Source organism: Pongo abelii, chromosome 5, assembly GCF_028885655.2.
Source record: "Pongo abelii isolate AG06213 chromosome 5, NHGRI_mPonAbe1-v2.0_pri, whole genome shotgun sequence".
Classification (NCBI taxonomy): domain Eukaryota; kingdom Metazoa; phylum Chordata; class Mammalia; order Primates; family Hominidae; genus Pongo; species Pongo abelii.
In genome coordinates this window covers 49,842,170-49,867,128 of record NC_071990.2, presented here as the reverse complement: position 1 = coordinate 49,867,128, position 24,959 = coordinate 49,842,170, and the positions used below count along the sequence as shown (strand labels likewise).

The 24,959-nt window shown below is 34.8% G+C and overlaps 1 protein-coding gene across 2 annotated transcripts in view; it reads left to right on the top strand.

Annotated features, from left to right (window-relative positions):
- Positions 1–19,805, top strand: part of MMUT (methylmalonyl-CoA mutase) — a 32,631-nt gene extending 12,826 nt beyond the window's left edge. The window contains 7 exon segments of one of the 2 annotated variants that reach the window (NM_001133673.2): positions 1,725–1,836; positions 2,870–2,985; positions 5,911–6,026; positions 8,695–8,826; positions 10,309–10,456; positions 14,943–15,110; positions 18,703–19,805. In NM_001133673.2, the coding sequence (NP_001127145.1) occupies positions 1,725–1,836; positions 2,870–2,985; positions 5,911–6,026; positions 8,695–8,826; positions 10,309–10,456; positions 14,943–15,110; positions 18,703–18,831 (921 nt within the window). In that variant the 3' untranslated portion in view covers positions 18,832–19,805. 2 annotated transcript variants of the gene reach the window in all.
- Positions 19,806–24,959: the final 5,154 nt, after the last annotated feature.

Below are 24,959 nucleotides of genomic sequence, written 5' to 3'. Positions count from 1 at the left end.
CTGACTAAGCTTGACATTATTTCCATTCAGGAAATTCATAAGCAAGTTTATAAGCATTGATCTGTTTTTTATTCTAGATTTTTATTCTGGCTTTCAATATTTCTGATCAGAAATTTGATGCCATTCTCATTCAGGATCTTTCTTTCTGAAAGTACTGAGACCTCTTCTCTATTTTATGCATTGATGTATAACTTGGTGTATTTTTTCCTACATGGTACTGAACCTTTATTGGGTCTTTTTCATCTCACCTTTTTTTAAAAAATATTTTTATAGCTCTAGGAAATTTTCTTGTATTATTTCTTTGACAGTATTTTTCTTGTCATTTTCATATGGTTTCTCTTTCTAGAACTCCTAGTCATAAGCTACGGACCTCCTTAAATAATATCCTGATGTGCTGATGTTCTTATCTTTTTTTTTTTTTTTTTAAGACAGAGTCTTACTCTGTCACCAGGCTGGAGTGCAGTGGCGTGATCTCGGCTTACTGCAACTTCTGACTCCCTAGTTCAAGCGATTCTCCTGCCTCCCGAGTAGCTGGGATTACAGGCACACGCCACCACACCCGGATAATTTTTGTATTTTTAATAGAGACGGGGGTTCACCGTGTTGGTCAGGCTGGTCTCGAGCTCCTGACCTCATGATCCACCCACCTCGGCCTCCCAAAGAGCTGGGATTACAGGCATGAGCCACCACTGCTCCCTGCCTGTTCTTATCTTTTCTATAGTATATCTGTTTGCCTTTTTGTTCTGTGTTCTTAAAGATTTGTCAACTTCATATTTCTACTTATTTTTACATTCATGTATTATATTTTTAATTCGTAGAGCTCATTTTTGTTTTCTAATTTCCCCCTTATAATTAATGTCATCTTCATTTGTTTCATTAGTGCAGAATCCATTTATATTCTGAATTCATGATATTTTCTGAAGTTTTCTTTTGCATCCTGTACTGTCTCTATTTTCTCTCTGTGCTTTTTGTTTTTAGTCTTTAGTCAGAGCACAGGCTTTTATTTCAGTAAGACGTCTTACCCTTACTTCTCTCTGTATTTGGTATTTGATAGTTCATTGCATCTTGAGTTCATTTTCTGTAGACAGTAAACTTTGGTTCTCCTGACAGAATGAGAGAGGGGTGGTTGCAGACTCTCAAATTGTCTTCTTCTTTTTAGCTTCTCATTTTACACTTACGTAGAATCCAATACAGATTCTTCTTTCTTGAATTCATCAGGGAAAAGCAGGTTGACCTTGATCCTTTCTGCTAAGTCATGTGTCATTCCACTGTCTGTTTTCTGCCTTCATATATGAAGCTATCATTGAAGGTTTAAATGTTTCCTGATTTCATTAAAGATGAGGTTACAGTGTTTCTCTGCAGCTCAAATCAAAAGTAAATTACATTTTAAAATATATTTTTCTTAGAGACTTTATGTAATTATGAAAACTTTATGTGCCTAAAAATAAAGATTAGAGAATTGGTGTTACTTTAATTTTCTCGCAAGATTTAAGAGGTTTTGTGTTTTTTGGAATATACTTGTTAGTTGTCTTTTCAAGTAACTATAAACACAGAAATTCTAATTAATGCCTTTGATGTTTATTTAATTGTGTTCTTATGAAACATCAGCATTTAGTTTATAATTTTATTAATATTAGTAATTACATAACACTGATAACAAATTTATATAGTCTACACACATTTTTAATATTCTCTTTTAGTTTTGTTAATGTTTTTCTTTTTAGCTCATTAATGAAATTGAAGAAATGGGTGGAATGGCCAAAGCTGTAGCTGAGGGAATACCTAAACTTCGAATTGAAGAATGTGCTGCCCGAAGACAAGCTAGAATAGATTCTGGTAAGATAGTGAGAAAGTTCATATATGAAATCCAGTAGTTAAAAAGAAATTCATTTCTGTTTGAAGATAACATGTATAGTTAATAAAACAAAAATAATGAAAAATGGAACTTGGGTAAATTTTTTCTCATATACTTGTATCTATCTATATATGTATTTTCGCATATATGAATGCACACAGGCAAGCATATGTACAAAGTGTCTGTGGATGTCTACCCATTGTATATATGTACATGTTTGTGGGTAGATGTCATTAACATTTTGAAGATGACACTGTTGATGATCACAGTGTTCTCTGCATTGGAGTATTCATTCATTCAATGAATACTTTTTTAGTTTATTTTGTTTGAGGCACTTGCTATGTCTGGGCATACAACTGTGAACAGGACAGACATGACCTCTATGACCTCTATGCACACAAATCTTACATTCTAGTAAAAGAGAGGAAAATGAACAAGTAAATAAAGAATTATAGATCATGATAAGTGCTATGAAGGAAATATGAAGGAGTATAACCAGGGGTAGGGGTTGTGGGAAGTTTTATATAAGGGTAATAATCTGGTAGTTTGAGGTAAAATATATTCTTTATCATGTAAGGAAGTATCTTTGTAATTTTGATTTACTACTTGTAGATTATAGAAGGATTCTTTTTTTGTTTAAAAGTGATTGGCTGAATTCAAAAAAATATTAGAAAAGCTACTGGGTATTCATTCTCTACCTCACAAATCTTAGATGGCAACTTCTCTGATTGTTATTTTGAAGTGTTAGAAGATTTATTAGAAACTGTGGGAAAGTGTATATTAATAGTTTGGTAGAATAATGAAAGTCCTTCCTTACAGAGACTCTGACATATACCTCTACTTTCCTCTCACACCCCCTTCTCAGATTGGGATTTGCTGATCTATATTGAAGTTGCATTAAGAATTAAGAATACTACTTAAAGATATTAAATTTATAAGGAAAATACATCATAACCAGAGCATTACAATTAGGTAATTATTTGTGAATAAAATTTTTCTTTGGGAAATTACCAGGTTCTGAAGTAATCGTTGGAGTAAATAAGTACCAACTGGAAAAAGAAGACGCTGTAGAAGTTCTGGCAATTGATAATACTTCAGTGCGAAACAGGCAGATTGAAAAACTTAAGAAGGTATTAATAGCCTGTTTTTTTTTTTTTTTTTTTTTTTTAGTATTTTCTGTGTTCTGGGCTCTGGCTAAGCTCTTAAATTGTCCTGCTTAAATTAATCCTTACAACAGCATGAGGTGTGTATTAATTTCCATCATTTCAAATGTAAGGGAACTAAAGATAAAGCATTGAGAAACTTGCTCAGGATAAATAGTTAGACAACCAGGACTCAGTCTTAATCTGTTGACACCAAAAACTTGTTTTAAACCATGATGTCTACCTCTGTGAAACTTGTAAGTTGTTATTAAAAACCACACTACAATAATAATACCTTCCATAATTTATAGATTAAAACCAAGGCTTAGATGATTATCTAACTTACTAAAAATTAAAAACAGAATAAAGTTTAGAGTTAGTATTTGAACCCAGGGCTTCTTATTGTAATTTCTTTCACCAGAATGGTGGCATCTGATACTACTTTGAAATAATGACTTGCTTTTTGATTTTTAAAATTCAAATGTATTTGGTAGTGCTTTAGTAAGGTACAGTTTACAATAACCTTCATTTATTTTGATTGAAACTGGAGTACCGTATTCCCTTCTTATTTTTAGTTTGTCACTGAGTTGATCCAGAGCATATGAAATACTAAAATAGATAAATCAAATTAATTGTCACTGTTGTAACCTATATATTTTTGTTGTATGAAGCTACTTTGGCCTCTTAATCTTTGGCATTTGTAAGTACTACTGTTTCCAAGGTAGGAAGCTTAAACATTTAATGGTTTTTCTTTGTTTACTTTTCCTGAGATTGTTTAATGTATGGTTTTTTTTAGTTCAATCTATAAAAATCTAATAGTATTTATTTTTGGAAAACCCTTTCTTTTCTCTTATACTTTAGGTTATTAACTTTATATCTTCATAGCCTGAGGGATTTCATTTATCATAAATAATGATAAACCTTATTTTGGGCAACAGAGAGAAATTCATTAATGACAATATAGGAATAATAGTTAACATTTATTGAGCACTTACTGTGTACCACATACTGTACTAAATCCTTTTCTTGAATTGTTGTTTTTGTGTATTATTTTATTTAACAGGTAGTTACTATTTTTATTTCCATTTACAGATGAGGGAACTAATGATTGTAGAGTCTCATTTAGTTGCTCAAGTTTATAGTATAAGTGACAAAGCTGGGATTTGATTGCAGGCTTTTTGACTCTAGAGCCAGTTTAGGAGCAATGGATATTCTGATGTAACCTTTTCCTAGTTTTGAACTTTCTTAGGACCATGACCAAATCAAAGTTCTTCTATTATAAAAATTAATTTTCATAGCTAGACTCAGATATTTTTATAGCAAAATATATTTCTGCTGCAATACTCTGAGCTTTCTTTAGTAATGAACTCAAGTTTATATTTTCTTATGCTTTCCTTTTACCTATGGTTTTAACAATATTTTACCTGTGGTGGTAATTTTTTAAAACATGTGAACTACCTCAACAGTAATTTTATATTAAATTATTTTTCTGTAACCCTCAGCCCTAATTAATTTTAGCATGTGTTTTCACTCCCTGAATTTTAGTAATCTGTTGTTGAGATAATTATAGCAAACTACCTAATCTAAGGATGACTACTTTTCTAGTAAACCAGAAAAGGTGTACTTCTTAGGTCTTTGCTCAAATGTCACCTTATCTAAGAAGCTTACAGTGATCCAATATCTACAATAGCACTCTACTACCCTGTGCTAAATCACTTCGTTATTTACTCGGTTTACTTTAGTTTACTTGTAAATTGTATGTGTTTATTGTTTCTTTCTCCAATAAAAGATAAATGGGCATTTTTATGGAGAATTTGGAGTTGAGTTTTTTCTTGCTCTAAATATAGTTGGACCTCCATATCTGTGGGTTCCACATCTATAGATTTAACCAATAATGAATTGAAGATATTTGAGAAAAAAAGAATGGATGCGTCTGTACTGAATATGTACAGACTTTTTTCTTGTTATTTCCTAAACCATACAGTATAACAACTATTTATGTAGTATTTACATTGTATTAGGAATTATAAGCAATCTAGAGATGATTTAAATTATACAAGAAAATGGACATAGGTTATATGCAAATACTACATCATTTTATATAAGGGCCTTGAACATCCCTGAATTTTGTTATCTGTGGATAGGGTGGGCAGTGGGTCATGAAACCAATCACTCATAGATACTGAGGGATGACTGTATAAATTTTCTGTACAACCTCTGCTTATATATACTATATAATATTAGTGGCATCTTGAGCAGTATATTTTAGACTCTTTTACAGGTGGTACAATTTGTAAAAAAAATGGATTTATGCAACTTTATTTTGACAAATTATTGTCAGAGCAGAGTTAGGACCCAGGGAAAACATTTTTTACTATGCTTTTCATTGTATATCTTTTTCTTAGTCCCTCTTTCTTTCTTGAGATTATTTTTAAATAAAAGTACAGCAATATACATATTATTATCAATATATTGTTATTTATCTAAAGGAAACTTAAAATATAACTAAAATATTCTCTAAGTTTTGATTTTTTTTCTTGTCACTGTTAATCTTTAGTGTTCCTTCAAAATACTTCATATGAAAGACCCACTTGTTTACAATGTCTTGGTACTTTAGAAAAGCCTAAGTAACATGTGCTACTTGGGAAAGTCAGCACTATTATTGCCCTTCATGTTTCTGATTTGTTAGGATTATACCAAATGTAATATTATTTTGAGAAATCCTGAGTGAATGAATGAATTGAACAAATAAAATTCCTATGTTATATATTATTCTTTTCAATTTTTTCCTCTTATATTTGGAGTTAGGATTATGGAAAAAATGCCATATGGTATGCATCAAGGTCTAATCTCTTGATCTCTGTTTTATTCTCTCTTCATGTAAATTGTCCCTTTCCTTGACTTTTTCCATAGATCAAATCCAGCAGGGATCAAGCTTTGGCTGAACGTTGTCTTGCTGCACTAACCGAATGTGCTGCTAGTGGAGATGGAAATATCCTGGCTCTTGCAGTGGATGCATCTCGTGCAAGGTAAAGATCTGTAAGTTTGGAGGTTTCCAAAGACTAAAAGTTGACCAGTTTAGCTTTTCAGAGTATACCTAAATAAAAGGTTGATCCTATAAACCATGTAGGCCCAAAAGAAAATAATGGCATCCATAATAAATTTAATTCTTATCATTTTAAAATCTCTGTATTTAAATCATTCATATATTTTGGGTGAACTGTATTAATAATTGTATATTTTACTGTGGCTGAGGAATTTTGAAACTATTGAAATGAATCCGTTTCACTGATTCGCAGGTTGAAATGTGTTGGACTCACAAGTATATCACCAGGCTTATGCCTATTACCTTGGTATTTTACCAGTTAAAATGGCTCTGGGGTGGGGAGGGGAACATTAATCTGAGAATTTATAGGAAAAACTTGTCATCTCATTGCTTTTGAATTAGTTTTAACCATGAAGCAACCAGAAGAGCAACCAACTTCCTCACACCCCCATCCCAGTCCTTCTTCCCTTGTTATTGGAGCCATGTGTTCTTTTAGGAGTAGAATACTTATTGATTGTTACTAGTCTTTTATCTGCTGTTGACATTTTGGTCTACTGCATTTGATTTTTCTACTGTAATATAATTGCTCTTACCAAGTTCACTAGCAACCTCCTCTTTGTCTGATATTGTGGATAATTTTTAGTCCTTATCTTGAATTCTCTACAGTATTTAACATTATTGACCACCTCTTCCTTCTTGAAACTTTTTGCCTTTATAACCCTTAACATGCTCCTTTGTCTCCTAACTTTTGTCATCCTGCATTTAAAAAACCCTGAGTGAAAAACAGAATCTAATCTCATGTTATCTGCTTCTGTGTTCCCATAGACACGATATTTGGCAAGGTGAAGTTTTTTGTACTTACTACCTAATAGGATTGTTGTGAGAAGACATTAAATCATTAAAAATAGTTCCTGGAACAGAATATGGCACTTAATGTGTTAATTTTTATTATTTTTCTATTTGTTGTTATTTAAAAATTATCTCATTATATATATCAATATATAAATAAATTCATTATATTAAGAACCAGAAGGAGTCTGAAATATTACCCTTCTTGCAAGCTAACAAGTTATCCTGTATAGTGGGGTGCTGGTTGATGATATGAGGTCCCTGGATCAGAACCTAATGACAGTTTGTTACTACAATATTAATAGCCATAACATCAGCAGGTTTTGGGCTAGTTCCTTTGATCCCCAATTGATGTGAGTGATGTGAAAAGGACTGCTAGATGATACCTCATGTACAGTGCATTGGGTTGCATTCAAGGAGAGGAAGACTGAGCTTAGGGATTCGGAATCTTTTGTAATGGGTAATAAGCATGGCCCCCATTGTTGTAGAGGAAGACATTATTATATTGGACAGAAAGCAAATCTACCCTTTGCTCTGGAGGTAGCCAATATTTCTGTCTTCTAAGGCGATTCACTATACAGACATCTTTGAAAAGATAGTCCAGAATAAAGAGCCATCAGTTCTTTGCTCCACAGGATGTGCAGAAAAGCAAGTGACCCATGGAAAATTTTCTCCCAATATATGGCAGTATCATTAAATAGATTACTTTTGCTTTTAAGTGTTTATTTCTTAATATAATGAACTTTAAAAAAAATATGTTGCTTTAACTGGTTAAGGTATAGTATAAATAATATGTGCTGTTCTTTTCTACTACAGATTTCATAAAAAAAATTAGTTGACTTTTATTAAAGTCCTTTGATGGTTGCCCATTCCTTTTAGATTAAAACCTAATCTTCCGATAGTCTGCAAGATATGCTAGATGTGACTCTTGCTCATCTCTCTGACCTCATCTTATACCACTTTCCTCACTATGCTGTGTTCCTAATGCCCTTCTTTCTATTTTTAGAACATAAAACATATTTTCCTACATCTCAGAGCCTTTGCTTTTAGTACTTCCTTTTTCAAACACTCTTATGTTCCCTTGAGATTCCCCTTTTTATAATTTATATCTTAATTCAAAAGTCATATCTACACATCTTCAATAACTTTAAAATAGTTCTTCCAGATACCCCATTCCATCTTTGCCTGGTTTAGTGTCTTTATAGTACTTATTACCTTATGAAATTGTCTTACTAGTTTATTTATTTAGTTGTTTATCATCTGCATCCTCTGACTAGATGTTACAGATGTTAATGTCTATAAGAACAAGCACTTTTTCTTTGGTCTCATTTATTACTGTACTGCTATAGTAGATATAGAGATATAGTAATATCTGGCACACATTAGGCACACAGCCAATGTTGGATGAGTTAGTGAACAAATGGATGCAATATGCTAAAAGATTTACTTCTGATCAAAAAATATTTATGGGACTGTTGCTGTTTATCCATTTGTGTTAAGTGGTGAATTATTCAGCAACCTTCAGGTACTTGTCTATATATACAATTATTAGGTCATTCAGTCATTTCTTGGTTGACAAATGTTGAAAAGAGAATTGGATGCATAAAGGCATCCAGAATAAATTTTTCATAACTATTTTCAGAAGAGACGCTTTCATAATACATTAAAAACATTCTTATTTTACATTTTTACAGTCTATTGTTTACTTAGGTAATAAAATATGTTTATATTGAATTTTATGGTAAACAGATATCTTTATCACAAAATAATGAAGTTAATGGAACCACCATTTCGTGTTTCAGATGTACAGTGGGAGAAATCACAGATGCCCTGAAAAAGGTATTTGGTGAACATAAAGCGAATGATCGTATGGTGAGTGGAGCATATCGCCAGGAATTTGGAGAAAGTAAAGAGATAACATCTGCTATCAAGAGGTAATATGTAAGGTTTCTTAGGCCAGAATTTCATCTTTTCTGTTAACACAATCCCCATGAATCTACTGGGAGCTTAATTTCCTTACATACAACTGAGAAAATTTTTGAATTTTAAAATAATAAATAGTAATTAAATATTAATTGTATTATATAGACTATATAACATAATTAATAGAGTATATAATTTATTCATTACATATATAATTAGAAATATATCATACATGATACATATATATCTATACTATCATTTTAATATGTACATAATAATATTTAATAATAAATATCAAATATTGAAACTAATATTAGTTTTCATATAATTAATACTATTTGGAACTTTCACCATAGTCCCCTTCAGGAGTTTCTCATGTCAAACAGATGTTTAACTAACAATGATATTGCTTCATATCCTCCAGGTATTTATATTTCAATCTGCTTACTATGGTAGAGTTTCATATTTTTTGAATTTGTTTACATTACTCATTGCTTGAATAATTATAAAATCTTAATTTTCATAATTGAAAGTAAACATTTAGTTGGCATCTATGCATACATTACAATCAGTATTTATTGAACTGATAATAACTTAACATCTCCACAGCATGACTTGGAAATATATATGAATGTGATCATATTTCTCAAGTGTAAAAACTAGCTTTTTGATGACTGGTCTTCCCAACCTCTGTAACAAGCTTCCCATTAAAAACTGAATTTCCATACTTGTACACTAGATAAATATCAAAACAGCCAAGGTGAAAGTCATCAAAATGGAACTTTTTTTCTTTTAACAAAGATAAGTGCTTTTTTGTGTTGGAAGTAAATTTGTTGGTGGAGCAAGCAAGCATTTTGATTATATAGCATGATAAGAAACCATATTGCTGTTAGCTTGGGAGAGTTCACACTTATGAAGGGTAGATGAGATATGGACAATTCAAAGCAGCCAGTCTGTCACATATATGTATAAATGACTGTGAAGTCACTTTTTAGTTTATATTTAAATCTTTCTGCATGTTGTACTCTGTACCCTGGCTCACGAAGGTGGGAGGTTGTCATTTTTTGTCTTACTTCACCGTAATGTTCTCAGTCTTATGTGCTTACAGTCTGTGCCATCTTTCAGACTTTCCTCTAAGGGGGAGATGGCTTTAATGGAGCTCTCAATGTAAAATAGATGCATTAACAAAATACAGATGGGAGCAGGGAGAGCATCACGAAGAATAGCTAATGGATGCTGGGCTTAATACCTAGGTGATGGGGTGATCTATGCAGCTGTTCACCATGGCACGTGTTTAACTATGTAACAAACCTGCACATTAACCCCTGAATGTAAAATAAAAATTGGAAAAAAAAAAAAAACCCAAAATACAAGTAAACAAATTAGGTGTTTTTAAATAAACTTGAAAGATTTGCTGTGAATAAATTAGTTTTTATATCTTACCTTTGGAAAATTAATATCTAACTACTGATATATTTTTAAATGTTTTTCAGGGTTCATAAATTCATGGAACGTGAAGGTCGCAGACCTCGTCTTCTTGTAGCAAAAATGGGACAAGATGGCCATGACAGAGGAGCAAAAGTTATTGCTACAGGATTTGCTGATCTTGGTTTTGATGTGGACATAGGCCCTCTTTTCCAGGTACTAAAAACTGTTGGGGGGAATTTCAAAAGTATTTACTAGTCACTTACATTTAGAAAACATAGTAAAATGTTGACAGACATTGAGCAAATTAATACATCTCCTGGTAACTGGTATGCAGCCACTGACTTGGCAAATGCCTTTCTCTCCATTCCTGCCCATAAGGTGCACCAGCAGCAATTTGCCTTCAGCTGGCAAGGCCAGCAATATACCTTTACTGTCCTACTGCAGGAGTTTATTAACTCTCCGGCTTTGTCATAATCTTATTCGGATTATGCAGGATATCACACTGGTCCATTAATTGATGACACTATGCTGATTAAATCCAGTGAGCAAGAAGTAGCAAACAAACTGGACTTATTGGTGAGACATTTGCATGCCAGAGGATGGGAAATAAATCTGACTAAAATTCAGGGAACTTCTCCCTCAGTAAGGGGTCCAGTGGTGTGGGGCCTGTTGAGATATTCCTTCTAAGGATAATCTTAGAAGGATAAATTAAGGATTTGTCCCCTGCTAAAACCAAGAAAGAAGAACAATGCCTAGTGGGCCTATTTGGATTTTTGGAGGCAACACATTCCTCATTTGGAATGTGTTACTCTGTGTTACTCTGGCCTATTTATCGAGTGACTCGAAAGGCTGCCAGTTTTGAGTGGGTCCAGAATAGGAGAAGGCTCTGCAACAGGTCCAGGCTGCTGTGCAAGCTGCTCTGCCACTTGGACCATATGACCCAGCAGATCCAATGGTGCTTGAGGTGTCAGTGGCAGATAGCAATGATGTTTGGAGCCTTTGGCAGGCCCCCATAGGTGAGTCACAGCAGATGCCTCTAGGATTTTGAAGGAAGGCCCTGCCATCTTCTGCAGATAACTACTCTCCTTTTGAGAGACAGCTCTTGGCCTGTTACTGGGCTTTGGTGGAAACTGAATGTTTGACTATGGGTCATCAAGTCACCATGCGACCAGAACTGCCTATCATGAACTAGGTGCTTTCTGACCCATCTAACTATAAAGTGGGTCTTGCACAGCAGCATTCCATCATCAAATGGAAGTGGTATATATGTGGTCCGGCTTGAGCAGGTCCTGAAGGCACAAGTAAGTTACATGAGAAAGTAGCTCAAATGCCCATGGTCTCCACTCCTGCCACCCTGCCTTCTCTCCCCCAGCCTATATATATATATATATATATATATATATATATATATGTAAGGGGGAGTTTATTAAGTGTTAACTCACATGATCACAAGGTCCCACAATAGGTCTTCTGCAGGCTGAGGAGCAAGGAGAAGCCAGTCCAAGTTCCCAAACTGAGGTACTTGGAGTCCAATGTTCAAGGGCAGGAAGCATCCACCACGGGAGAAAGATGTAGGCTTGGAGGTTAGGTCAGTCTCTCTTTTCACATTTTTTTGCCTGCTTATATTCTAGCCACGCCTGGCAGCTGATTAGATGGTGCCCACCCAGATTAAGGATGGGTCTAGCCCTTTCCTAGCCCACTGACTCAAATGTTAATCTCCTTTGACAACACCCTCACAGACACACTCAGGGTCAATACTTTGTATCCTTCAACCAAGTTGACACTCAGTATTAACCATAACACATATAGTCCAATTAATTATGATAGAAATAAAAATAAAATATAATTAATCTTTCAGACTTTTAAAAGTGTCAATTCAGAACTAAAACTGATAATGCCTCTGGAACTATGAAGATTACTTTCAAAGATCTCATTGTACTCTTTGTTGAGATTTGACTAATATTTTGTGGGAAAGATAGCCCACATGGGATTGGTGAAAAGTGTTTTGAAAAGGAAATCAAATAGCAATATAAACTCAATTCATAAGTAAGGTTATTTTCATTTATTTTTGTTGTTGTTTTTTAACTCTCTACTAATATGTTACTTAGTCACAGAATATTAGACTTAGACAGTAAAATAATTTGCTAGAGATAAATTACACTGACATTTTCCATAGAATGATAATACAAAAAAATTTGTCTAAAAAGTACATTGTAATAGTTTTATATGAAAAGTCTTATCTACTACATATGTATTGATCATCTACCAGATGCTAGGCTCTGAGTTGAGTAGGATACAATTTTGTCCTCAAGGAGGTTACAATCTAACAAAGAGAGATTTACTTACTTGTAATTACATCAGCGTATGAAAATTACTGTAACTAAAATATGGACAAGGAGGGCACCTCACTTGTTACAAGAAACCCAGAAACTTATATTTGTTGATCCTTGAAACTTATGTTTGTTTCAGAAGCACAGTGCCATTCGCTTTCTAGTAAAATCACTCTCTGAAGTGGAGGGAGGAGAGCTGCAACTAGATGCAAGGAGTATGGTGAAGAAAAACAATGAGAAACAACGAAGACCTTAACTAGGGCAATGTCAGGATCGCAAGAGAAACCAAATCTCAGCTAGGATTTTGAAGAAAATTTAATGGAGGGACTACTTACAGATATGTAGGCAGGATTGATAGAACCACTAAGGAATAATGAGGCCTCCAGGAATTAAATTTTCGAGAATTTCAAAAGCCAGTTGTTTTTCATGGTGTGAAATGGTGTCTCATTTGTTTAAGTTCCTTATAGATTCTAGAGATTACACCTTTTACTATTGCCTAAAACCAAAGGTGATAAGTACTAAAAACTCATCACTCCCTATACTTACTATATTTTATTATCTGCTTTTTAGGGTATTTCCATCTATTTTATCTATATGGTAGTGATACTGTATAATTGTGTGGCTATTGTGCATCTTTTTTTCTGCTTTGCATTTAGTAATGTCATGTTAATAGGGTGAAATTGGCTGTGGTTGGAATATTCACAACATTTAAAAATCAGCAAACACTAAAAATTAGGGATTGAGTTATTGTTTTCAGAAAATTTGATGAAAAATGTAAATAATCAGAACAAAGTTATCTGAGGGAAATAATGTAATAATGAATATTAAATTTAAAAGTTTCTGATACTGGTAGGCATTACATTAGGAAGACCCCCAACATTTGAGGAAACATTCTTTTAGTATTCAAAAAAATATTATTTTTTGTTTTTTTTTTTAACTTTTAAGTTCAGGGGTACATGTGTAGGTTTGTTATATAGGTAAACTTGTGTTGTTAAGCCTAGTACCCATTAGTTATTTTTCCGACCTTCTCCCTTCTCCTGCTCCTCTACCCTCTGATAGGCCCCAGTGTGTGTTGTTTCCCTCTTTGCCTTCTTTGTGTCCATGTGTTCTCATAATTTAGCTCCCACTTATAAGAAAGAACATGTGGTATTTGGTTTTCTGTTCCTGTATTAGTTTTCTAAGGGTAATGGCTTCCAGCTTCATCCATGTTCCTGCAAAGGACACGATCTCATTCTTTTTTTCTGGCTGCCTAGTATTCTTTAGTGTGTATGTATTACATTTTTTTTATCCAGTCTATCATTGATGGGCATTTAGGTTGATTCCATGTCTTTGCAGTGGTGAATAGTGCTACAATGAACATACATGTGAATGTGTATTTTTTTTTTTTTTTTTGAGACAGAGTCTCGCTCTTTCATCCATGCTGGAGTGCAGTGGTATGATCTTGGCTCACTGCAGCCTCCACCTCCTGGGTTCAAGTGAGTCTTCTGCCTCAGCCATATGAGTAGCTGGTACTACAGGCACGTGCCACTGTACCTGGCCAATTTTTGTATTTTTAGTAGAGATGGGTTTCACCATGTTGGCCAGGCTGGTCTCGAACTCTTGACCTCAAGTGATCCACCCGCCTCTGCCTCCCAAAGTGCTGGAATTACAGGCGTGAACCACCGCGCCCGGCTGCAAGCATGTGTTTTTATAATAGATTTCTATTCATTTGGGTATATATACAGTAATGGGATTGCTGGGTTGGGAGATATTTCTGTTTTGAGGTCTGTGCGGAATCACCGCACTGTCATCTACAGTGGTTGAACTAATTTACACTCTCACCAACAGTGTATAAACGTTCCATTTTCTCCACAACCTTGCTAGCATCTGTTATTTTTTGACTTTTTAATAATAGCCATTCTGACTGGTGTGAAATGGTCTCTCATTGGGCTTTTTATTTGCATTTCTCTAACAATCAGTGATTTGGAGCTTTTTAAAAATATGATTGTTGGCCACATGTATTTTTTGGAAAGTGTTCATGTCTTTTGCCCGCTTTTTAATGTTTTTTATTTTGTAAATTTGTTTAAGTTTTTTATAGATGCAGATATTAGACCTTTGTCAGATTCACAGTTTGCAAAAATTTTCTCCCATTCTGTAGGTTATCTGTTTACTCTGTTGATAGTATCCTTTTCACAGTGCAGATGCTTTTTAGTTTAATTATATCTTATTTGTCAGTTTTTGCTTTTGTTGTAATTGCTTTTGGCATCTTCATCATGAAGTCTTTGCCCATTAGTATGTTCTGAATGGTATTGCCTAGATTGTCTTCCAGGGTTTTTATAGTCATTATCTAGTAATAAACAATGATTTATCTTTACTTTCTGACTGTTTAGACTCCTCGTGAAGTGGCCCAGCAGGCCGTGGATGCAGATGTGCATGCTGTGGGCGTAAGCACCCTCGCTGCTGGTCATAAAACACTAGTTCCTGAACTCATCAAAGAACTTAACTCCCTTGGACGGCCAGATATTCTTGTCATGTGTGGAGGGGTGATACCACCTCAGGTACTTTTCATCTCTATTTTTCTAGTACTGTGATGGGAATCTTGAGTAATGATAGCTTATATGTGGTTCTAAAGATAAACTTGTAGATTTAGGAACATATTATTTCCTGGTGATTTCACTAAATAAATTCTACAGGGTCTAAAAGTGGACAGTGTTGTTTTGCATTCAAGTTATATTGCAACTTATTATGTGTAATTTAACTTAGCACTTTACAAAGCTTCAATGAGAGAACTACCTCCTTGCAAACCAGTAACCTATGCTAGATGTTTACCTTCATTCTCAATAAACAGTTATGGAGAAGGAACAGGATAAAAGTAATAAAACTCATAAGTGGAGTAGAGAACAGTGGTAGTAAATACACAGTGAATGTATCAAAACCTAGCCAGAGATATAGTGAGTACTCCTTGTCCTTGGGGGTGGAATGAGTCCTTTAGTTTCCTTGCTTCTATTTAGAAGGAGCTACCTTGTCCTTTTCCTCCAGGATGGTCCCATCCCTAAATGTTATCTTACCTCAGAGCTATATCATTTACATGGTCCTATAAAACCCTTTATTATTTAGGCTAATTTGATTAGGGCATGGTATTTCGGGATCCAAAAATATCCTATTGCAGACATAAATGGAATCAGCTTGTCTTGAAAATTATAGGCTGAATGGGGAGGAGGTGAATACATGAACAAAACTGTGAGTCCTCTTAGGAAAGGAGAAACAGATGTTACCTACAATGATATTGGTTAATTTATTAATGAGGTAGGGAGACACCTTCCACATATGATATTCCTGGCCAGTTAAAATAGTTATTTAAGATACAAATAGGTTCTGTTTCCAATCCAGTTCTCAATTATATCAAGATTTTCTTTTTTACTGAGAATGGAAAAAATGTCAAGTTAGAAGAACTGTATATGAAGCTGTTGTAAGTAAATGACTCATAGATGCTAGCTACAAAGGCCCCATCACTATAGCAGGAATCCGTCAGGAAAGTGTGACCTTGTTTCCAGCTCTACAGTTTTTTTTTCCTCCATTAATACTCAGAATATAGAATAGTACATTCATATACTACTTGTGAAAGGAGAAAATTCATATGAGTAAAGTTGTGAGATTCGTAATAAAGTGGGGCTACTGAACAAACTACATATTTACTTTCTTTCCAACAATACATTATTTAATGTGATATAATCAACACAAAATTCTTTTTGTTAATATGCTTGCCTATTTATATTCATAAAATAGGTCATTATTTGAGAAAATAAAGGGTAGGTATTCTTTATTGCAGTCTATCTACAGAACACTTCTATCAGCGTTGCAGTTTTAGAGTCTGTGATACCTAGGGCATGATATTAAAATGTAAGGACCAAAATAATTAGCCAGTAGAAAACATTTGAATTGGAATTCATGTTGAGAAAAAAAAAATGCCTGTTATATAAGTGAGCTAACATTTTCAAGAATTATATTTCAAATAAGTTGTATTAATTCTCTGAATATTTAAATTACTTAGAACATCTTTAGGTGTTTGCCATGTGATTTTTCCCATGAATTTAACAACTAAGGATAAGGACCATTTTCTGTGTTATACTTTTGTGTGAATATGGGTATTATATAATTATAGCAGTTAACACCCTTGTATTTTCTCACTATTTGTTTGTAGTGAATATGTAAAATGTTGCTATTATTCAGTTAAAGGTCACTTAGTTTTAAATTAGAAGGCACTAATATCTAGTGGCTAATCAAACAGATACAGCCTCTGCCATGTGGAGCTTACAGTTTCTGCAGTCTGATTAAATGAATAAACGTGGTCTGTCCTCACCAGTATGTTACTACAATCAGCATTTTCTAACTCTCTTAGCAGCAGTCACCTCCAAGTTTTTTCAGCAAGTTGAGTAGACTCATGATGCCTGCTTCCATCATGAAGTAGGCACTGTGCTATCCCTGGCCCAGCTAAGTGGAGGACATTCAAACATATATTTTTATTTGGAAATAATTTCAAACTAACAGATAAGTTGCAAAAATAAAAATAGTACAAAAAATATCTGTATACAACCCCCTCACAAAGGTATATTTTACAAGGCTTATGTAAGAAACAGTTAGATAAGTCACATACCCTTTTTTCAGTTGCAACATCTTGCAGTTCTCTTCCTGTTGAATCCTCCATTCTAAATCCATAACTCAGATGTCAGGACAAATGGCACATGGGATTTTTAGGAAGGAGAGAAGTATAAGACCTATTAATCTGACCATCTCCAATTTAGAGATGATTATTATTACATGTTTCATTCAGTTCCCTTATGAGCTCTTAAACTCTGTATCATCTGCTCAAGAACAATGACATGTTTTGAGCACTTTTATGTGTCAAGTACTGGGGAAACAGATAGCTCTGAGAATTTCACAGACTAGAAGGAGACAAGTTCAATGAGATGTGTTAAGTTCTGTTGCAATATTATAGTATTATAAGAATATTACAAGTATATAATAGAGACAGAAAAGTAGTAGTTGGGGAGTAATTAGCGTAACCATATAATTTATCACTTGAGAATAGAAATGGGTGCTCTTAAAAAGGGTGCTGCAACAATAAACACAAATCAGACTGTCTTGTCATATATGATCACCCTACTTGATAATGATCAGGTTCTTGTAGCACATCCTAACCTCAATCGATATTGCAGCTACAAATGTTCAGATGTTATAACAGCCTAAATCCTGCAGTATTATTTGTGCCCTTGATGTCTTTTCACTCATACTTTGGCTGTTAAAATAAACTAAAAAGGCTGGGCACGGTGGCTCATGCCTATAATCCCAGCACTTTGGGAGGCCGAGGTGGGTGGATCACGAGGTCAGGAGATTGAGACCATCCTGGCTAACGTGGTGAAACCCCGTGTCTACTAAAAATACAAAAAATTAGCTGGGCGTGGTGGTGGGCGCCTGTAGTCCCAGCTACTCGGGAGGCTGAGGCAGGAGAATGGCGTGAACCCAGGAGGCGGAGCTTGCAGTGAGCCGAGATAGCGCCACTGCACTCCAGCCTGGGCAACAGAGCAAGACTCCATCTCAAAAAATAAATAAATAAATAAATAAAACAAATAAATAAACTAAAAAAACAGCAATAGCAACAGAGAATGAAAAAAAAAATGGGCTTATTTTCATTTATAGAAAATCTATCAGTTGTCCAAATTCAAAGTGCCATCATTCACTAACTGCAGACAAAATACCTAGGAGAAGATAGTTTTTTAAGCTCAAACTTATCATATCATACTAAATTTAACACAAATAATGACAACTAGTGAAAATTTAGGTGAGAGAAAATTATGGCTTAAGGCTCAGAAGTTCTCAGTCAGGATATCCAGCTTCCTACCACAGGCAACACATAGGGGTATTTAGAAAATGGGCGGAGTGTTTTGTTTTTTAAATAACTTGGGCTGGGAGGCTGGTGCTGATGGCTATTAGTAGCACTCCCAATCATGGAAGAATTTTTTAGCCCCAAATGCCAATAGTATACCAGTTGAGAAGGTTTTGGGTAATTGAGTGACAAAGAAGAAAGGATAGAGTTTTATTTCTGTGAAAATGGAAACAGTGTCTCATTAATTAAACACATTCTTTCAACAGGATTATGAATTTCTGTTTGAAGTTGGTGTTTCCAATGTATTTGGTCCTGGGACTCGAATTCCAAAGGCTGCCGTTCAGGTGCTTGATGATATTGAGAAGTGTTTGGAAAAGAAGCAGCAATCTGTATAATATCCTCTTTTTGTTTTAGCTTTTGTCTAAATATTATTTTAGTTATGATCAAAGAAGAGAGTAAAGCTATGTCTTCAATTTAATTTCAATACCTGATTTGTACTTTCCTTGAAAGCTTTACTTTAAAATATGTTGCTTATAAGCCTGGTGTCATGCCATAAGTATGTACATACAGTTTCGCTTCAAAAATAAAAAAAAAATCCCTAAAAACTCTCTATAACAATACTTTATCAAGAACTCTGGACAATGGTATTATTTTTAAAAATCATGGTGATGTATTTATTAGAATGTTTCTTATAAATCTGTTTACTTTTTATATTAAGAATTAAACTGTATCTAAAAAAACTCTGACTATTCCCATTTGTCAGTTTAGCATTACATTGTCTTGAGCACCGGAAAATAAAATCCATATATTAATAAAAACCGATCTTGAAAAACTAGTGGAGTGTATTTATGTGGCAAAAGAGATTTTGGGAGGAGTCCTCAGCCAAATTCTACCAGAATCACCTTGATAAAAGAAGTATTAAAATCAAGCACAGCAGGTTGGGATATGGGGAATTTGACAGTATATTTCTTCAAGTCTGATTTTACTTTCTTCCTGAGCATGACCATCTGACCTTGTTATTTCTGGGCTTGGCTCAAGACCAAGGAGAGTGGATGTTTATGAACATTCCTTTAAATAAAAGTGCTTAGGTTGTAGTTATGGCTTTGTCTAGAATGGTGATGTCAACTGTGAGTGTAGGTCTATGATATAGAAAGAATTCAACTTTCCAGATCTAGAAAGATGCTACCTTCTATAGATTTGCTCCTTAAACATAAATTTCAAAAGTAAAAATATCACAGAGAACACCTGTACTTTGCTTATTGAAAGATTTGCTCACTAAAGAAGGAAAGTTGCCATTTACCTGTGTAACCAATCTGCACATCCTGCACATGTTCCCCAGAATGTAAAATAAAAAAATTTAAATAAAAAAGGAAAGTTGTCCTTTATTGTTAACGTGATCCATTACATGAATATAAAATAAATAATTATCTTTTGTGATACATTTCTATTGTATTAGATCAGAGAGCAGTCTTTTGGAAAGTATTATAGATACATTACTGTAGAATTTACAAACTCATTGTAATACAATGTATTTAATTTTCAGAATATGATTATCTGAATGGTATTGTCATGATTATTCCCATTTTACAGATGAACACTGACTTCAAGTCCAATGATATATTCACTATGCCATTTTATTGGCTTTTCCTTGTAAAGCAATGCACACTAATTTAGTAAGTATTTGGTTTCTGTGATGTGTTCAGTTGTGTGCTGGGTGACATGTGAAATAAACTCATCCTTGAGGAATTTACAGTTCTTGACAGTATCTTTTGAGTAGACTACTTTGAGAGGAAGAATAGCAGCCACTTGCTGCCAAATTTCACATCCATTGTGTGTGTGTGTGTGTGTGTGTGTGTGTGTGTGTGTGTGTGTGTGTTTACCTGTAGTCAGAAGTACTGGCTCCAATAACCTTACTATTGAAAACCTATTTTCTGAAATATCCAGTGGCATAACTCATAGAAATGAAATCTGGCCTGACGCTAAATTTTCTCGTTATTATTAAATCGAGAAAGTGTTAAAACTTAAACACTTTAGTGTTATTTAGATTCCAAAAGATTCCAAAAGAAATTTCATCCGACTTTTATTACTATCCTTATTTTGGATGAAAACTTGTATGCCCAACAATAAGCAGACTTTTGGAAATGATCAGGAAAATAACCGAGTATATTAAAAAAGTGGATAGATATTTTATACAGATAAGCTATCCCATATTCACCAAATAGTACAAGAAAATAATTAATGGATCAGGAAGACAACTACTTTCCTCATTTCCTTTCATTGAAAACATCTGATTCAAAATAGAAGATTCCAGCACAACCAAAACATACTGCACAAAGCAATTTAACTTACTGATATGTGTCGTTTCACAGGTGAGCACTTCATCAATCTAATAGTGCCCAATCTTAGTTACAGCTATTTCATCTTTGATAAGATTATATTTATGATGCATGATGCCAGTGAGGCAACTGACAGAGATAGGAAGAAGATTTTGCATTCATAGCCAGTGTGATCTAGATATCTTTGCTTTGTTTATAGGCTAATGAAGAATCAAGAGTTCATCTGTGAGAAACACATCACATACACATATCCACACCTGAACTGAAGAAATAGGGAACTCAGGCATTAACTAACTCAAACCCTTATCAATCAGGGTTCAGAGAAGAAGAATCAGTAGGAGAAATGTGTGTGTGAGTGTGTGTGTGTGTGTGTGTGTGTGTGTGTGTGTGTGTGTGTGTGTGTGTGTGTGTGTGTGTGTGTGTGTATGAGCCGGCTGGAACCCCACAGGCATAAGCTGAAGCTTGTTTTCTTCAGGGAACCAGTCAGGAAGGAAGATAATAGATGGAAGGGAGAGCAATTGTTGATTCAATGACTGGAGTCTGGGCTCAGGAAAGGTTCAAACCCTTTTTACTATTTTTATTTTTTATTTTTTCATTATACTTTAAGTTCTGGGATGCATGTGCAGAACATTCAGGTTTCTTACATAGATATGCATGTGGCATGGTGGTTTGTTGCACCCATCATCTAAGTTTTTTAAGCCTTGCATGCATTAGTTATTTGTCCTGATGTTCTCCCCCGCCTTGCACCCCAACTCCCCAACAGGCCCCTGTATGTGATGTTCCCCTCCCTGTGTCCACGTGTTGAACTCTCACTTAGGAGTGAGAACATGCGGCGTTTGGTTTGCTGTTCCTGTGTTAGTTTGCTGAGAATGATGGTTTCCAGCTTCATCCATGTCCCTGCAAAGGACATGAACTCATTCTTTATTATGGCTGCATAGTATTCCATGGTGTATGTGTGCCACATTTTATTTATCTAGTGAGCTTTTATCTGATTAAGTCAGAAGGCTTGCTCAGGATAATCTCTCTTTTGATTAAAGCCAATTGTTTAGGGGCTTTAATTATATCTACAAAATTTCTTTCCAGCATTATTCAGAGATTAGTGTTTGATCAACTGGGAGAATGTGTTTGTGTGTGTGCTACAGAAGGATTGTCTCCTTTCCATCCTCCAATCCACAAAAGAGAGGGAATATCTTATCCGTTGTATCTCACCCTAACTGGAGATATACTAGAAAGGGAATTTTGGAGACTGTAGTTCATTCTAGCTAAATTGACACATTACACATTACAAAATCATCATATCCCGTCACTTTATGTATAGGCAAATGATGCAGAAAAAGGAAGAAGATTTAACCAAGATGACATGGTATTTATAGCGTGTCTACAGCCTGGTTTGCTGGCTCCAGACTCAGCAGTTTTCATATTCATATCTGAGGAAAACCACATTATCAAGATTTATAACTACCCATATTTTCTATTCATTATTCCGCAGAAAGGTCCAAAATTTAGAGTCAGTACATATATAGTTGATGACAAAAAATTTGAAGAAGAATCACTTTTGTATTGAATCAGACATTTGCCTCAAAGGTATCTGAGGATGTACTTTCTCAAAACCAGTCTTTAAAAAAATTATTCTCAGAGCTGCTTCTGTTATTAATGAATATGTCAACTGGGATTAGTAAATACGTTAAGACTTTTCCAAGACTGTAACAACTAACAGTAATTGTTATACAAAGCAGGCACTACTTTTCCTTTACTGTAAAGACTGCTCTGATTATAGACACCATTGACTCTTCTTCCCAAATAAGTCAGGAGTAAATAGACTCAAGTGGAACTTCTGGCTATAATAGATGGAGTTCCATAACTACAGGGAAGGCAAACAAAGTATTTCGAGCAATATCATAGGTAGGCTAGTGGCATCACATCTTATCTATCTGCAGTGTTCTATCAAAAAGCTAATCTGGAGAAGGAAAGTTCATTTGTTGAGCCTTGGACTCTTTCAAAGTCTTGCACAAAGTGTTGTTGAAAAAATATAGAAAATATATATAAAATATAGAAAAAAAGAACTCCAGACTGGATAATCCAGAAAATATATTTCCAATTAATAGTCTTCTAATAATAGAGTGCTAGTTAAGTCATTCAAAAATTCTGTATCATATGTTTCCTGTCTAAAAGTAAGGAGGCTGTTTGCCTAACAATAGTGACATATTTTTCATTTGGATACTGTGTTTCTCAACTCTAGAAGTTACATTTGGGTTTTTTTTTTGTAGCTTTCTATTTCTCTTATTTGTCACATTTTTCTCTACATTTTTGAACATATTTGTAATATATTAGCTATGCTAAGGTTTTTGCATGACAATTCTATTATTTCTGTCATTTTGGAGTATGCATTCTTTTTTTTTCTTTCTGGTTATGGGTTATGTTGCTTTTTTGTAGACCTGGTAATTGATCATTAGATGACAGATATTGTAAGTTTTGTATTAGTTTGCTGTATTAGTCCGTTTTCACATGGCTAGAAAGAACTACCTGAGACTGGGTAATTTATAAAGAGAAGAGATTTAATTGACTTACAGTTCTGCATAGCTAGGGAGGCCTCAGGAAGCTTACAGTCATGGCAGAAGGTGAAGGGAAAGCAAGGCATGTCTTACATGGCAGCAGGGCAGAGAGAAAGAGAAGAAGTGCCACATTTCTAAACCATCAGGTCTCGTGAGAACTCACTCCCTATCATGAGTAGAGCATGGGGGAAATCACCCCCAAGATCCAGTCACCTTCCAGCAGGTCCCGCCAATAAGTGGGGATTACAATTCAAGATGAGATTTGAGTGGGGACACAGAGCCAAACCATATCAGTTGCATTCCTTCAAAGAGTATTGAACTATGTCCTCGCACGAAGTTAAACTACTTGCAGTTCATTTTTATTTTTTCCATGCTTGCTTTTAAGCTGTGTTAGTCTGGGTCAAGAACAGCCCTTTATAGTAGGGCTAATTTAGTGTCTTTCTTTCTTTTTTTTTTTTTGAGATGGGGTCTCACTCTGTTGCCCAGGCTGGAGTGCAGTGGTGTGATCTTGGCTCACTGCAACCTCCACCTCCCAGGTTCAAGCAATTCTCTTGCCTCAGCCTCCCTAATAGCTGGGATTACAGGTACGTGCCACCACACCCAGCTAATTTTTAATATTTTTGGTAGAGACGGGGTTTCATCATGTTGGCCAGGCTGGTCTCGAACTCCTGACCTTGTTATCCTAGTGCCATTTTTAAAGTTCTGATATTGCATGATCCAGTAATTCCATTTCTGGGTATGTACTCAAAAGAAGTTAAAGCAGGACTCAAACAGATTTGTACACTAATTGCTGTGAACTGAATGTTTGTGACTATCCAAACTTTTATTTTGAAGTGCTTACCCCTAGTGTAATGGTATTTGGAGGTAGGATCTTTGGGAGGTAATTAGGTTTGGATGCCGTCATGAAGATGGGATCCTCATGATGGAATTAGTGCCCTTGTAAGAAGAGACCAGAGTTTTCCTGGTCAGGTGAAGATACAGTAAAAAGGCGGCCATCTTCAAAAGAATCCTTACCAGGAGCTGAACTGGTTAGCATCTCGATCTTCTACTTCCCAGCCTCCAGAACTGCCTGTTCTGGAATAAGAGAAATAAATGCCTGTTGTTTAAGCCATGCAGTCGATTGTAATTTGTTAACAAAGACACAAATGTTCATAGCACATAGCAGCATTACTCATAATAACCAAAAGGTAGAAACAACCCAAGTGTCCATGATAAAATGTGGTATATACTTACAATGAATATTATTCAGCCTTAACAAGGAAGAAAATTTGACACATGCTACAATATGCACATGTGTCCCTGAAGACATCTTGCTAAATGAAATGAGCCAGTTAAAAAAAAAAAAAAGTACTGTATGATTCCAATTGTATGAGGTTTCTATAGTTGCCAAATTCACAGAGAAAAAAGTAGAATGTGGTCGCCTGGAGCTGGGAGGGGAGGGGAAAAGGGGAAGTTATTCTCTAGTGGCTACCGAGTTTCAGTTTTGCAAGAGAAAAACAGTTCTGGAGATGGAAGTCAGTGATGGTTGCAGGTCAATGGGAATGCACTTAAGTCCACAGAACTCTACACTGAAATATGGTTAATATGATTAATTGTATGTTATATAAATATTTTATCAAAATAAAAACAATATAT